This window comes from Ursus americanus, chromosome 5 (assembly GCF_024610735.1).
Source record: "Ursus americanus isolate L20-20 chromosome 5, mUrsAme1.1.p, whole genome shotgun sequence".
In the NCBI taxonomy this organism is placed as follows: domain Eukaryota; kingdom Metazoa; phylum Chordata; class Mammalia; order Carnivora; family Ursidae; genus Ursus; species Ursus americanus.
In genome coordinates this window covers 79445291-79462767 of record NC_142131.1, presented here as the reverse complement: position 1 = coordinate 79462767, position 17477 = coordinate 79445291, and the positions used below count along the sequence as shown (strand labels likewise).

Genomic DNA, 17477 nt, shown 5'->3' with positions numbered 1-17477 from the left:
GATGATGCATGTGTTGTGCCCTGAGCAACTGGAGAGACCTGACCTTAATTAAACTGAGAAAGTCAGAACAGGTGTTTCTCCAATGGAGACCAAGAGCACAGTTTGGTTACCTCAGGTTGGATAAGACCACTGGATATCCAAGTGGAAATGCTAAATATGCAGTGGGTATAAGAATCAGTTCATTTGAGCCATCCAGGATAGGGAGAGAAATATCTTTAGTGACCAACATAGTATGTTAGTACTAGTTACATTTGCAGAACTCTTTCCTAGAAAGTTCCACATAAACTCTCTCATTGAGGCTCACAGGAAAGCCGTGACGGACAATGTGTGATTATCCTCCTGCAACAGAGGGTCTACATGTTGAAGAAGGTCCACAATTAGTGGTGACACAGCTATGTCTTGGACCCAGGACTCCAGATGTCTTTTAGGGTTTTCTGTTATAATTGTAATTGCTGTTTATGCAAAGAAAAGGCTTTTTTAAGGGAGAGACACTTGTACTACAAGTGTGATGTAATAATTTCTGATGAGACAGAGAAGTGTGATTATTGTCAGAGGTGATGAAAGAGAGAGAGAGAGAGGTACATCTCCTTGAAAATGTATTCAGCTGAATGCCTCTACACACAGAGAGTAGTGCTGGACATCCTCAGAACAGGAGGAAGTTCAGCTATAAAGTCTGAGGGACCTGATCTGTTCTGTTGGTTGAATAATCTGGGTCCAATATGACCAAGATAGTATTTAAAGGCTGTAGGTACAGCAATTTATTCTTATAGAACACATACACACACACACACACACACACACACACACACACACACACACACACACTGTAACAGGGAGTTGTTGGTGTAAAGGACACAAGTCTTTGGTCATGAGTCAGGCCATGCTCCCCTCTGTAGGGACAAGCTCACCCAGCCAAACTCCCTGGTTATAGATCTGAGCAGGCCCAACCCAGCATAGGAAATCACCCTGGATCTTTACACAGACAGTGTCCTATGTGGTCTTTGCATTTCCTCTTTGCAAGGAAGTAAAGTGGAGATGAATACACCCCTCACAAATGTATCCTAGATATTACTCTCATCCATTTGTGGAGAACATCTTTGTCATTTGTAAATACCTGAAGATTTTTACTGTCCCTCACAGGAAAGACTCCAGCCATGAATTCATAGTACATTCAGGTCAAGAACAACAGCTTCTGCAATGAAAAAATCCAGGCTTTCTGCTCTCAGAACTTGGAGGTTGCAGCTTCCTGTTACTTAATCTGGTTATTTTATTAAGTCAACACACACATATATAGGAACATGGGAGGCTTTGCAGAGAAGTTCTCAATGACACTTGGTAAAGATCTGAAGTGAGGGTGAGCCATGAAGATAACTGGAGGAGGAACACTCCATGAAAAGGGAAGGTAAATGTCCTAAGGTAAGAATGTGTCTGGCTTGATCCAGGAAAGAATAAAGAGGTTCTGGTAGCAGAAACACCCTGAGTAAGGGGACAGGGTCAGAGCCCATCTTGCAGTATTGGGTGTGGGAAGAGCATCCTTGGGGGTGGGTGCATAGGACTTGGGGGCCTTGCAAGGGTTTGGCCTGGTTCTGAGTGTGTTGGGAGCCAATGCCATATCTTGAGCCCAAGAGTGACATCATCTGACTTGCATTTCAGATGGTTTAACTCTCCAGCTGCTGGGTAGAGAAGAAAGGGAAACCAGTTGAGAGGTTGCTGTGAACCATAACTGCAACCCAAGAAGCACGTTCTCAGGCCAAACAAATGTGAGGTAGAAAACCAGAGGGGAAAGCATCATCTGAACTGGGGGTTACTTGGGACCCCTTCAATGGCAGAAGCAGGTTTGAGCTGAGGTCTGAAAGACAAAATTTGACAAGAGGAATTTGGAGAAAGATATGCCAGGTGAATGGAACTGTGTGAGCAAAACCAAAAGAGGCAAAGAGAAGTCATATTTGGCAATCTTCAGGTGTCTGTTGAGGTGGAATGTAGGATTTATTTAGAAGGGGTTGGGGATGAAAACTTGGAAAGGGAGAGCAGGGCCACACCTGGACTTCAATAGGTTAGAGGTGGAGCTCTGCTCTCAGTCTTGAGCAGTGACATGGCCCACAGGGGGGGTGCTCTGGGAAGTGCCTACAATTTGCGATGCACCAGGAGGTCCTTGGGTCAGAGCCATTGAATGAATGCTGGCAAAATGAAGATGCTCTGAATACAGTGGTGACACAAGGGATGAAAATAGAGGGTCAGTTGTAAGAAGCAAGACTCTCCACAAAGGGCAAATCAACAGGACCATGAGAATTTTGGACTTGAGGCACATAGGTATTCAGCATGAATCATTTTGAGCTTGAATGATTGGGAGAGTAAAATACCATATTAAAGAAAGAATATGAGAATAGTAGATATTACTTTTCTAACACATGCAGGTGAACATTAATGCCTAGTTGTTTTCTATTTGAAATGTGAACAAGAAATGCAATTATATAAATTCTGCAGAGAATTGGAAGTTTGAGGCGGTGACTCAGGCTTGGCTCAGGCTTGGGAGGTGTCTGCAATCCAAAGATTTTGGTGTCACTTGGAGAGACATATAGGCAGATGGATTCTCTTTCTCCTCCCCCTCAGCCTTGTGGTAATCCCTTCCAAGACTTTCCTTAAGTTTCACAAAGTCAGAAATGTAATTGTAATATTCATCTAGCTTCAGGAAATCCATTTAAACTAATGAATTTGTAAGACAGGAACTTATCATGAGTGATCAAATATTCATCTGTGATACAAGTTGTATCTTACAAGAAACCACAACTGTTCTTTAGCAAAAGGATTTCCAAGTGTTAAGAGTCTAGACTGTGGATCAGAAGGCTGTGGAGTTAGCCAAGAATTACATTAGGAAATTGGAAGCTCCTAACTGAAAATTTCTACAAGATAAGGTAGTTTGTCCTTCTAAGAATATTTTTTGCCCAGAAACATCCTGACACAGTAAGTGTCCAGAGCTTAGGTTCCAAAGCCCTCTTCTCAAGTGTTCGTCCTGTGTTTACCAGCCATGTAACCTTGGGCACTCCAGCCAACTCTTCAGAGCCTCATTTTCCTCATCTATAGAAGAGGGTCTATTTAATAATATCACTGTACCTTCACTGCAGGGTCCTACTATGAGGTCAAATAAAAAATGGATGGGAGTACTGTGGGATGCAAGAGTTTAATTTCTTTCTAGTGATTGTGGGTTGCTTGTCACTAGAATCAGGCAGAGAGCCCTGTTACTTCTCAGCAGATGAGAGATAGACTCACAAACTCAACATGTTTGATTCATTGTTTCTAGGCAACTTACAAATCACCATCTTTCTTTTTTTTCACCATCTTTCTTATATGACAAGATCACTTTTTAAAATAATTAGACTCCAGCATAGTTATATCAATAATCAGGATTTGAGATAGAACATGGAAAGATGTGGTAGACAGCCTCTTAGATGGCCCCATTGGTCCCCTTTCCTGGTATTCATGCCCTTGTGCTCTCTTACCAGTGAGTATGGGCTAGATTTGGTGACTCACTTCTAAAGAATAGAATTCAGCTGAACTCATGGGATGTCACTTCCAATACTATGTTTTAAGACTGTGACTTCTATCTAGGGTGCTTTTGCTCTCACTCTTTCCAGTATTGCTCCCTAGGAGAAGTCAGTTGTCATGCTGTGAGTCAGCCCCATGAAGAGGGAGCAAGGTCTATCAATAGCCACATGAGTGATCTCAGGAGTAGAACCTCCTCCAGCCCAGCCTGGGACTGCAGTCTTTTTGACAACTTCATGGTAATCCTCTGAGGGGCCTTATGCCAGAGGTCCCCAGCTAAGCTTCACCTACATTCCTGACCCACAGAAACTGTAAGATAATAAATGATTGCCATTTTATTTTAAATGCTAATTTTTTTAGCTATTTGTTACACAGCTAATAGCTAATTACATTAGCTAATAGATAGCTAAATTTGCTAAAGCAAATTTAAGGGAAAAGACCACACTGAAAAGCCACTTTCAGAACCATGCAAATGCCTGATAGTGCAGCCCTGAATGAATAAAGAGGACAGGTGAAATTAGAAGGAGGCTGATAAGAGAGAAAAGAAGAAGCCTAAAAACTGGAAATGCCTTTGAGGGTGAAGACAGGGTTCAATGGAGAGAGAGAGTGAGGACAACAATAAAAGAAAGAGTTGTATCAGGATAGTATGATGTTTTCCATTTAATTATTCGTAATCACTTATTCTTTTATTTTCCTTGGGTTCAGATATTGTGACTATCCTCAAGGGAGTTTTCATATGCATGACTTTCTAAACATGCATGACTTTTATTTCTTAATTTGGCTTTTGTTCATGTAAAATCAGGTCATGTCACCTTATTATGTTCCTTAGTAAGGTATTTACAAAAATTATTGACCAAAGATCCAGAGAAATCCCTTTTAATTGACATGATCTGATAACTTAATTGGAACTTTTACGAAGCAGTAAATAAATGGTTCAGAAAGGCATGTGCAAAATAGTGGTTAGAAATATTTTATAAGGCTCTTTGATGTCTACTAAAGGTAACTTAGTAAGTAGATATTACCTGTTTATCAGTCAACTTTTACTGAAGCCTAATCCTGGGATTATTTTAAAAGTCTCAGCACAACTGAAGACCTCACTGTTCTTAATAGGTTTGGGCACCAAACTGTTGCTTTTCCACATTGTCTCTGTGACTTTCCAAAATAACTGACAATAATGGCATCTGATTATCACTCTTCCTTCTCATGGGAGGCACTAAAGATACTTCTTTTATCAATACTATAAATATACCAGATTGACTAGCATGATAACACTCTCAGAAAATAAAAAAACACATACAGGCTAAAGAGCAACTCATGCTTCAAACACTTTCTTTTCTATTGTGCATATAAATGGTCTCTTGGACTGAGAAGGTACACCCTTGTTTAAGATAGTTAACCAAATCTGTGTGATATCATAAAAGACTCAAGATCATATAATAAAGCCAAAACTTGCTTGCAGAAAGGTCCTATGATAAATTCTTCCTGGTAAGGATATACATAAATAGATCATTGGCCCATTCTATAAGCTAGGATGACTCTTATTGCTGTTAGATGAGAATATAAAGGAATGTCCCTTCTATGTCCCAAAGTTTATGTTGTTGAGGTCTCGTGAGTTATGAAGAAAAGAGCTGGCTGAAGATGTGGAGTGCAGAGGTAATAAAGAAATGTCAGTCAATCCAATATTTTTTGTTCACACTCACAGGTGACCAGGAAACTCAACTAAGCCATGGAGATATGGTTGAATCAATCATCCACAGATGACTTCATCCTCTTGGGCATTTTTTCTCACAGTCCAACTGACCTTGTCCTCTTCTCTGTGGTTATGGTGGTCTTCACAGTGGCTCTCTGTGGGAATGTTCTCCTCCTCTTCCTCATCTATATAGATCCTCGACTTCACACACCCATGTACTTCTTCCTCAGTCAGCTCTCCCTCATGGACCTCATGTTGGTCTGCACCAATGTGCCAAAGATGGTGGTCAACTTCCTTTCTGGCAGGAAGTCCATCTCCTTTGTGGGTTGTGGCATACAAATTGGCCTCTTTGTCTGTCTTGTGGGATCTGAGGGGCTCTTGCTGGGACTCATGGCTTATGACCGTTATGTGGCCATTAGCCACCCACTTCACTATCCTGTCCTCATGAGTCAGAGGGTCTGCCTCCAGATTGTTGGGAGCTCTTGGGCCTTTGGGATAATAGATGGTGTGATCCAGATGGTAGTAGTAATGACCTTCCCCTACTGTGGCTTGAGGGAAGTGAACCACTTCTTTTGTGAGATGCTATCCTTGTTGAAACTGGCCTGTATAGACACATCCATTTTTGAGAACGTTATATATGCTTGCTGTGTCTTCATGCTGTTTCTTCCCTTCTCCATCATTGTTGCCTCCTATGCTCTTATCCTGAGGGCTGTGCTCCACATGCGCTCTGCTCAGGCTGGCAAAAAGGCTCTGACCACCTGTTCCTCCCATCTGACAGCTGTCTCCCTCTTCTACGGGGCAGCCATGTTCATCTACCTGAGGCCTCGGCACTACCGGGCCCCTAGCCATGACAAGGTGGTCTCTATCTTCTACACAGTCCTTACTCCTATGCTCAACCCCCTCATTTATAGCTTAAGAAACCAGGAGGTGATGGGGGCCCTGAGGAAGGGGTTGGACCATTGCAGGATTGGCAGCCAGCACTGAAGGGCCAGGACACCCTGTGCCTGGCGATGCCATGTCCTGATACTGTGAATTTGGGTAAATAATCTCTATGTGAGGCTCTGTTTCTTCATTAATAGTGATCATAACACCTGTGGGCTTAGAGATGTCTTTTTAAACCCTAAACCCTCTTCTATGTCTAGTGAAAAACCAGCTTTTTTAAATTTTGTGAGCTAATTCATTTGTAAAATGCATCACATTGGAACATAGGACTTTGTAAACCCAAGCACTGTACAAAAGTAACGCATTGGGATTATTATCACTTATTGTTTAAAACTGGAATAATTTCTACTATCAGAGGATGCCCTGAGCTTAACTTCCTAACTCTTCTTGCTAATCTCTACCATTGATTCAGAACCTACTATGTGCCAGGCAACATACAATATTCCATATGTGTATATATAGATATCATTTATCTGATTTATTAAAAGTCTCACACTAGTATCTTAGATGAAAAGCATCCAGATGACAAAAAACAAGTTTATAAAATTCTCTTTAGAGAATGCTCACCCTTCAGGTTCTGTGAAAAAAAAAGTAGAACTTTTTTTTTAATATGTAAGTGGGGTTTGTTTGTTTGTTTGTTTGTTTTTGCTTTTTAAGGTTTTATTTTAATTCCAGTTAGTTAATATACAGTGTTATATTCATTTCAGGTGTACAGTATAGTAATTCAACACTTCCATACATCACCTGTGCTCATCATTAGTGCACTCCTTAATCCCCATCCCCTATGCCACCCATCCCCCCTGGTAACCATCAGTTTGTTCTTTATAGTTAAGAGTCTGTTTCTTGATTTCTCTCTCTCTCTCTCTCTCTCTCTCTCTCTCTCTCAGGGTCTGCTTCTTTTTTTTAATGTTTTTTATTATATTATGTTAGTCACCATACAGTACATCCCTGGTTTCTGATGCAAAATTCGATGATTCATTAGTTGCGTATAACACCCAGTGCACCATGCAATACGTGCCCTCCTTACTACCCATCACCAATCTATCCCATTCTCCCACCCCCCTCCCCTCTGAAGCCCTCAGTTTGTTTCTCAGGTCTGCTTCCTGATTTGCCTTTCTCTTTAATTCCCTTTGCTTTTTGGTTTGTTTCTTAAATTCCACATATGAGTGAAATTATATGGCATTTGTCATTCTGTGACTTATTTCACTTAGCATCATATTCTCTTTTTCTATCTATGTCTTTGCAAATGCAAGATGTAGTTCTTTTTATGGCTGAAGAGTATTTCATTTACACATACTACATCTTTATCCATTCATCTATCTATGGACACTTGGGCTGCTTCCATATCTTGACTATTATAGATAATGCTGCTATAAACATAGAGGTGCATGTATCCCTTAGATTTAGTGTTTTTGTATTCTTTTGGTAAATAGTAGTGTGATTGCTGGATCATACATTAATTCTATTTTTAACTTGTTAAAAAAGATTGTATCCATTTATTTGAGAGATAGACAGTGAGATAGAGAGCATGAGAGGGGGTGGGGAGAGGGAGAAGGAGGCTCCCCACTGGGAGAAGGAGGCTCCCCACTGAGCAGGGCTCTGTTGTAGGGCTCTATCCCAGGACCCTGGGATCATGACCTGAACCAAAGGCAGACACTTAACTGACTGAGCCACTCAGGTGCCCTTATTTTTAACTTTTTGAGGAATCTCTATACTGATTTCCAGAGTGGCTACACCAGTGTGCGTTCCCACCAACATTGTACGAGTGTTCTTTTTTCTCCACATCCTCACCAATACCTGTTGGTTCTTGTGTTGTTGATTTTAGCCATTCTGACAGGTGTGAGGTGATATCTCATTATAGTTTTGATTTGCATTTCCCTGATGATAAGTGATGATGAACATCTTTTTACATGTCTGTTGGCCATCTGCCTGTCTTCTTTGGAGGAATGTCCATTCATGTCTCCTACCCATTTTTTAATTGGGTTATTTGTGTGACCAGGAACTTTATACAGACTTCTTGAAGTCTTTATATTCTTTGAAGAATAAAGTTCAAGGTCTTTGGGATTCTTGAGGAAAGGGGTAAAGACGTTTATTGTCTGGCACATAAGAAATATATAGGAAAGTGCTGTTTATATAATCCTCCAATAGAATTAGCCACTTTTTGTTATTTCAGTTTCTGTAACAGGAAAATTCACTGTACTGTTTCCCTTGGGAAATTACATTTAGAACATAAATGGCAGAATTTGATCTGTATTTGAAGACATATTTTCAAATATCTGTAGTTAAGTTGTTGGTGTTATTTGTATCCATCCATCTAAACTCTCTACCAGCTCCAATAAAACTTTTTCTGGAAGAAAATATTCTTGGGGCGTCTGGGTGGCTCAGTCATTAAGCGTCTGCCTTCGGCCCAGGGCATGATCCCGGGGTCTTGGAATCGAGCCTCGCATCGGGCTCCCTGCTCTGCTGGGAAGCCTGCTTCTTCCTCTCCCACTCCCCCTGCTTGTGTTCCCTCTCTCCCTGGCTGTCTCTCTCTGTCAAATAAATAAAATCTTTAAAATAAAATATTCCTTGTTACATTCAAGGGGGAAAAAGAGGGCAGAAATGTGTTCTGGAAGTTGGACTAAACCACAGGAAGGCATTTGCTTAGTTTTCGAGGTTGGAGAGAATGGAGGACAGTGACACTAATAGTCACTACAATTCTTAGGACCTACCATGGGGAGATGACTTTAGATTGTCTATTCACTTTAATTTCACAACAAACATTTTGTGGTGAACATCAGTATGTGCCTTTTACAGACAAGGACACTGGGGCTCAGACCACTTAAGTCCCCTACCTTACCCTCACTCCCCAATTCTCTCCACCTCCCCCTGAGAGAGAGAACTTGTTTGTTGGAACAGCTGAGATGAGCAGAGAATTTTGCAGGAGCCTCCCTTCCCTTGGAGCTTAATTTCCCAAGACTGGGGACAGAGATGTGACAGAGGAGGGGTCTCCAAGGATTTGTGAAAATACAATAAACTTTCCTTTGTCACAACAGACCAGGAGAACAGTGGGTGCAGTGAGGAGTGTCAGGGAATAAAACCTCTCAGCTGCGCACTGGACCTGGCCTCAGTGAGGGTTTCTTTCCACAGGTGAGGTTCTGTTTCCTCCTTAATCATGAGACCCCTCCCCCCATGGTCCAGCCCACTCCCTGTACTCCCCTTATGAATGAGGGATAAATGTTATCTCTGTGCTATAATTTTTGTTTCTGAAAAACTTTTCCTAACCCCTAAGGATTCTGCCAGTGTTTTGACATGAAGTGCTCTCTTCCAGGTTTTCCTGTATTTCTTTATTGAGACCAAACATGTCTCCCATTTTAACCAATCTTAGCATTTCTTCAAAACCTTTCTACAGCCTTTGTGGAAGGCATTGGGTATTTCCTGCCTGTGGATGAGGAGTGCCCCAAATACCTCAGTCAATACCCTTTTTTACAGGATATGAGGAGAGCCTGGAGTTTTCACCACAAAAGACTTTCTTTCTCCTGGAAATTTCTCCTCTCTACCTTTCCTAGGTCCCTCCTGCTTCCATTTCAGCCCCATTTCCTTCAAGGAGATGAAGATGAGCTGGTTTCCCTGCACTGAGAGAGACCCTGTTGCAGACCAAATGACTGATCAAAGCAGCCCTCCCTTGGTGGTGAAGTCTGTTCCCCAAGGAGGTAGGGCTCTAGATTGGGACCTGTCCTCCTGACTCCCTAGTCCCTCCTGGTGTCATTGATTAGAATGTTTTCATTAAGGGCCTTCCCTTCTGAATAGTTTCATTTACCATCTCTGTCATCATATGTTTTAAAATGTTTGTTCTTGGAAGGAGTTAAGACGGCGGAGGAGTAGGAGACACTGTTTTCAGCCGGTCCTCCGAGTCGAGCTGGATAGGTACCAGACCAGCCTAAACAACCACGGAACCAGCCTGAGACGCAGGAAGACGCATCTGGATCTCTACAAATGAACATCTCCAGCGCTGAGTATTGAGGTACGAAGCGGGGAGCCAAGAAACTGTGCACAGATATCGGAAGATAAACAGAAGGGGGAGGGAGCCGCCATGTTTGGGCGCCGGGAAGCGGTAGCCACTTGCACGGGAGAGCGGGCGGGGCTCGCAGACGGCACCCGCAAAACAGCAGACTGAGACCGTGAGCCGGGTGCGCGCGCCACCAGGCATCTCGCGGAACACCGGAATCCCGGTGCGCTCACTGGATCTAGACTGAGACCGGGAGATCCGGGAGCGTGGGCGTGGGGCGGCTGGCGGCATTAGAAACACAAAGGACAGAGACGCGCCGGCCCTGGAAGTGAGGGCAGGGATGCCGGGTGTGGGGCGCACATCCCGGGACGCTGCAGGGTTGAGCAGCACCAACAGAAACAGAGTTAAAGTGGCCAGAACATTAGTAGAGAACAGGCCGCAATCCCTCTGTTCTGTGACAGAGGCTGAAATTTGGCCGCTGCTGCTCTGACTCTCAGAAGAGGCACAGCAAACCACCAGGGAAAGCCGCCAGAGAACAAAAGCCTGGAAATACTGGCTCAGGGAGTGCCCATCCCCATCCCCCCTCGCAGGGGATGTGGAGACTCTACCCAAACAGGGTTGCCTGAGTATCAGCGCGGCAGGCCCCTCCCCCAGAAGGCAGGCTGAAAAATCAAGAATCCCACAACCCGGGCGCCTGGGTGGCGCAGTCATTGAGCGCCTGTGTTCGGCTTAGGGCGTGATCCCGGAGTTCCGGAAAGGAGTCCGTCATCGGGCTCCTCCGCTGGGAGCCTGCTTCTTCCTCTCCCACTCCCCTGCTTCTGTTCCCTCTCTCGCTGGTTGGCTGCTACATAAATAAATAAATAAAATCTTTAAAGAAGAAGCCCACATCCCTAAGATCCCTATAAAACAAGGGGCACAGCCTGGGACCCAGTCAATAATTTGGGCTCTGGAAACCCCGCAACCTCTCTTCATCAGAATGACAAGAAGGAGAAGCCCCCCCCAGCAAAGAAAAGACAGTGAGTCTGTGGCCTCTGCCACAGAAATAATGGATATGGATGTAACCAAATTATCGGAAATGGAATTCAGAGTAACGATGGTCAAAATGATGAGTAGAATTGAAAAAACTATTAACAAAAAGGTTACTGAGAATATAGAATCCCTAAGGACAGAAATGAGAGCGAATCTGACAGAAATTAAAAATTCTATGAGCCAAATGCAGGCAAAACTAGAGGCTCTGACGGCCAGGGTCACAGAAGCAGAGGAATGAGTTAGTGAATTGGAGGATGGGTTAATAGAGGAAAAAATGAAAATAGAAGATGGTCTTAAAAAAATCCACGCCCACGAATGTAGGTTACGGGAGATTACTGACTCAATGAAACGATCCAATGTTAGAATCATCGGCATCCCCAAGGGGGTGGAGAAAAACAGAGGTCTAGAAGAGATATTTGAACAAATTGTAGCTGAAAACTTCCCTAATCTAGCAAGGGAAACAAACATTCGTCTCCAAGAGGCAGAGAGGACCCCTCCCAAGCTCAACCACGACAAACCTACGCCACGTCACGTCATAGTGCAATTCGCAAATATTAGATGCAAGGAACAGTATTGAAAGCGGCCAGGGCAAAGAAATTTCTCACGTACCAAGGCAAAAGCATCAGAATTACGTCAGACCTGTCTACACAGACCTGGAATGAGAGAAAGGGTTAAGGGAGCATATTTAAAGCTCTTTCAGAGAAAAACATGCAGCCAAGGATTCTTTATCCAGCAAGGCTGTCATTTAGAATTGATGGAGAAATAAAGACATTTCAGAATCGCCAGTCACTAACCAATTTTGTAACCACGAAACCAGCCCTACAGGAGATATTACGGGGGGTTCTATAAAAGTAAAAAGGCCCCAAGAGGGATACAGAACAGAAAGTCACAGCCAATACAAACAAAGACTTTACCGGCAACATGGCAACATTAAAATCATATCTCTCAGTAATCAGCCTTAATGTAAATGGTTTGAACCATCCCATAAAACGCCACAGGGTTGCAGATTGGATAAAAAGAAATGACCCATCCATTTGCTGTCTACAAGAGACTCATTTCAAACCCAAAGATGCATTCAGACTGAGAGTAAGGGGATGGAGTACCATCTTTCACGCAAATGGACCTCAAAAGAAAGCTGGGGTAGCAATTCTCATATCAGATAAATTGGATTTTAAACTACAGACTATAGTTAGAGACGCAGAAGGGCACTATATTATTCTTAAGGGAAGTATTCAACAAGTAGATATGACAATTATAAATATATATGCCCCAACAGGGGAGCAGCAAGATACACAAGCCAACTCTTAACCAGAATAAAGAGACATATAAATAAAAATACATTAATAGTAGGGGACCTCAACACTCCACTATCAGAAATAGACAGAACACCCTGGCAAAAACTAAGCAAAGAATCAAAGGCTTTGAATGCCATACTTGACAAGTTGGACCTCTTAGATATATATAGAACACTACACCCCAGAACCAAAGAATACTCATTCTATTCTAATGCCCATGGAACATTCTCAAGAATAGACCATGTTCTGGGACACAAAACAGGTCTCAACCGATACCAAAAGATTGAAATTATCCCCTGCATATTCTCAGACCACAACGCTCTGAAATTGGAACTCAATCACAAGGAAAACTTTGGAAGAAACTCAAACACTTGGAGACTAAGAACCATCCTGCTCAGGAATGACTCGATAAACCAGGAAATCAAAAATCAAATTAAACAATTTATGGAGACCAATGAGAATGAAAATACAACAGTCCAAAACCTATGGGATACTGAAAAGGCAATCCTAAGGGGGAAATACATAGCCATCCAACCCTCACTCAAAAGAATAGAAAAATTTTAAATGCAGTTTTTATATTCTCACCTCAAGAAGCTGGAACAGCAACAGAGGGACAGGCCTAATCCACGCACGAGGAAGCAGTTGACCAAAATTAGAGCTGAAATCAATCAAGCAGAAACCAGAAGTACAGTAGAGCAGATCAACAGGACTAGAAGCTGGTTCTTTCAGAGAATCAATAAAATTGACAGACCACTGGCAAGACTTATCCAAAAGAAAAGAGAAAGGACCCAGATTATTAAAATTATGAATGAAAAAGGAGAGGTCACGACGAGCACCATTGAAATTGGAAGGATTATTAGAAATTTTTATCAACAGCTATATGCCAATAAACTAAGCAATCTGGAAGAGATGGAATCCTTCCTGGAAACCTATAAACTACCAAGATTGAAACAGGAAGAAATTGATTCCTTAAACAGGCCAATGAATTATGAAGAAATTGAGTCAGTGATAAACAACCTTCCAAATAACAAAACTCCAGGCCCGGACGGTTTTCCTGGGGAATTCTACCAAACATTCAAAGAAGAAATAATACCTATTCTCCTAAAGCTATTTCAAAAAATAGAAACAGAAGGAAAGCTACCAAACTCATTCTATGAGGCCAATATTACCTTGATCCCCAAACCAGGCAAAGACCCCATCAAAAAGGAGAATTACAGACCGATCTCCCTAATGAATATGGACGCCAAAATCCTCAACAAGATACTTGCTAATAGAATCCAACAGTACATTAAAAGGATTATCCATCACGATCAGGTTGGATTCATACCTGGGATGCAAGCGTGGTTCAATATTCGCAAATCAATCAGCGTGATTCATCATATCAACAAGAAAAGACTCAGGAACCATATGATCCTCTCAATCAATGCCGAAAAAGCATTTGACAAAATACAGCATCCTTTCCTGATTAAAACCCTTCAGAGTGTAGGAATAGAAGGTACATTTCTCAATCTCATAAAAGCCATCTATGAAAAGCCTACTGCAAATATTATTCTCAATGGGGAAAAGCTGGAAGCCTTTCCCTTAAGATCAGGAACTCGACAAGGATGCCCACTCTCGCCACTATTATTCAACATAGTACTAGAAGTCCTTGCAACAGCAATCAGACGACAAAAAGGGATCAAAGGTATTCAAATTGGCAAAGAAGAAGTCAAAATGTCTCTCTTTGCAGATGACATGATACTCTATATGGAAAACCCAAAAGAAGCCACTCCCAAACTATTAGAAGTTATAGAGCAATTCAGTAACGTGGCAGGATACAAAATAAATGCTCAGAAATCAGTTGCATTTCTATACACGAATAACGAGACCGAAGAAAGAGAAATTAGGGAATCCATCCCATTTACAATAGCACCAAAAACCATACGTTACCTTGGAATTAACTTAACCAGAGACGTAAAGGACCTATATTCTAGAAACTATAAATCACTCTTGAAAGACATTGAGGAAGACATAAAAAGATGGAAAGATATTCCATGCTCATGGATCGGAAGAATTAACATAGTTAAAATGTCCATGCTACCCAGAGCAATCTACACTTTCAATGCTATCCCGATCAAAATACCAAGGACATTTTTCAAAGAACTGGAACAAACAGTCCTTAAATTTGTATGGAAACAGAAAATGCCCCGAATCTCCAAGGAACTGTTGAAAAGGAAAAACAAAGCTGGGGGCATCACAATGCCGGATTTCGAGCTGTACTACAAAGCTGTGATCACAAAGACAGCATGGTACTGGCACAAAAACAGACACATAGACCAATGGAACAGAATAGAGAGCCCAGAAATGGACCCTCAGCTCTTTGGGCAACTAATATTTGATAAAGCAGGAAAAAACATCCAGTGGGAAAAAGACAGTCTCTTCAATAAATGGTGCTGGGAAAATTGGACAGCTACATGCAAGAGAATGAAACTTGACCACTCTCTCACACCATACACAAAAATAAACTCCAAATGGATGAAAGACCTCGATGTGACACAGGAATCCATCAAAATTCTAGAGGAGAACATAGGCAACAACCTCTACAACATCGGCCAAAGCAACCTTTTTCATGACACATCCCCAAAGGCAAGAGAAACAAAAGATAAAATGAATTTATGGGACTTCATCAAGATTAAAAGTTTCTGCACATCCAAGGAAACAGTCAGAAAAACTAAGAGGCAGCTCACGGAATGGGAGAAGATATTTGCAAATGACACTACAGATAAAGGACTGATATCCAAGATCTACAAAGAACTTCTCAAACTCAATACACGAGAAACAAATAAACAAATCAAAAAATGGGCAGAAGATATGAACAGACACTTTTCCAATGAAGACATACAAATGGCTAACAGACACATGAAAAAATGTTCAAAATCATTAGCCATCAAGGAAATTCAAATCAAAACCACACTGAGATACCACCTTAAGCCAGTTAGAATGGCAAAAATAGACAAGGCAAGAAACAACAATTGTTGGAGAGGATGTGGAGAAAGGGGATCCCTCCTACATTGTTGGTGGGAATGCAAGTTGGTACAGCCACTCTGGAAAACAGTGTGGAGGTCCCTTAAAAATTTAAAAATTGAGCTACCCTATGATCCAGCCATTGCACTACTGGGTATTTACCCCAAAGATACAGACGTAGTGAAGAGAAGGGCCATATGCACCCCAATGTTCATAGCAGCAATGTCCACAATAGCTAAATTGTGGAAGGAGCTGAGATGCCCTTCAACAGATGACTGGATTAAGAAGTTGTGGTCCATATATACGATGGAATATTACTCAGCTATCAGAAAGAACGAGTTCTCAACATTTGCTACAACATGGACAGCACTGGAGGAGATAATGCTAAGTGAAATAAGTCAAGCAGAGAAAGACAACTATCATATGATTTCTCTCATCTATGGAACATAAGAACTAGGATGATCGGTAGGGGAAGAAAGCGATAAAGAAAGGGGGGGTAATCAGAAGGGGGAATGAAACATGAGAGACTATGGACTATGAGAAACAAACTGAGGACTTCAGAGGGGAGGGGGGTGGGGGAATGGGATCGACCGGTGATGGGTAGTAAGGAGGGCACGTATTGCATGGTGCACTGGGTGTTATACACAACTAATGAATCATCGAGCCTTACATCGGAAACCAGGGATGTACTGTATGGTGACTAACATAATATAATAAAAAATCATTAAAAAAAATAAATAAAATAAAATAAAATGTTTGTTCTTAATTCATGATTCAGAATTTTTAAATAGAGGGAAGAATTGAATCACATATTTTTTTTTCTGTATGGGGTTGTCAAAGTTTCCTTTTTTCAGTTAAAAACACAACTCTCATTCAGTATCAAATAAACATGTCACAGATTTTATTCAACTCATTAATTAATGGAAATCTCAGACGGTAAAAGTAGTTCCAGGAGCAAAGGGGTTTATATAGGCCATTGGAAAATTTATTTTTAAAAATTAAAGAATGGATTTCTCTGAAGATAGTGGAGTAAAATGACCCTAAGTTTACCTCATCCCATGTGTACAACTAGATAACACTCACATCGGTATAAATAACCCAGAAAATGACTCAAAGACTGGGAGAATAAATTCCATAACCAATGTAAAGAAGAGACCACATCAAAGAGGGTAGAAGAGTAGAGACATGGTGGGGAGCTAAATGGACCTACAGGATCATCCATGAGAGGGAGGGACCTGTGGGTGTGCAGAAGGAAGAGAAACAGACTATCACACCAGGGAACCCACACAGGGAAGATATTTGAAAACCAGAGGGACCAAATTTTGTGAGTTCTTACAACCAGTGATTTAAAAAATTAATTAGCTCACAGGGCACCTGGGTGGGACAGCGGTTAAAGCATCTACCTTCGGCTCAGGGCGTGATCCCGGCGTTCCGGGATCGGGCCCCACATCGGGCTCCTCCTCCATGAGCCTGCTTCTTCCTCTCCCACTCCCCCTGCTTGTGTTCCCTCTCTCGCTGTCTGTCTCTATCTCTGTCAAATAAATAAATAAAAAATCTTAATAAAAAAATTAATTAGCTCAGTTCTGGGAGAGTCAGGAAGCTGAGAGGAAACTGAATCCTACCCTTATTTTCTTTTTTTTTTAATCCTACCCTTAAAGAAATAGCACAACAAATACCTCATAGAGATAAAGCATAGAAGTATCAGTTTGGAATACATCTGGGGCATATGGAGGGAGAGTTGTTACACATCTCAGACCATGTTCTGGAGGGACAGAAATGGTTGGAAGACTCCTCCAAGAACAAAGAAGTTGCAGGCATCACTTTCGTCCCCCACCACCCAGCATAAACACATGCCACCTGTGGGAAAAAGCACAATATCAACACTCACTAGCACCCTAACTTGCTAACACTGTCACATCCCCTCCCTGTGCTTTGGCTGATGCCTCCTCCAGCCAGGCCTGTCTCACCCCTGGTGCTGCAATTTCCCTCC

General features: G+C 42.0%; 1 protein-coding gene across 1 annotated transcript; it reads left to right on the top strand.

Moving 5' to 3' along the window:
- The first annotated feature begins 5266 nt into the window (after positions 1-5266).
- On the top strand, positions 5267-6214 carry LOC123780246 (olfactory receptor 2V2). The gene has a single exon (XM_045779061.2). The coding sequence runs from the start codon at positions 5267-5269 to the stop codon at positions 6212-6214; it is 948 nt and encodes a 315-aa protein (XP_045635017.2).
- Positions 6215-17477: the final 11263 nt, after the last annotated feature.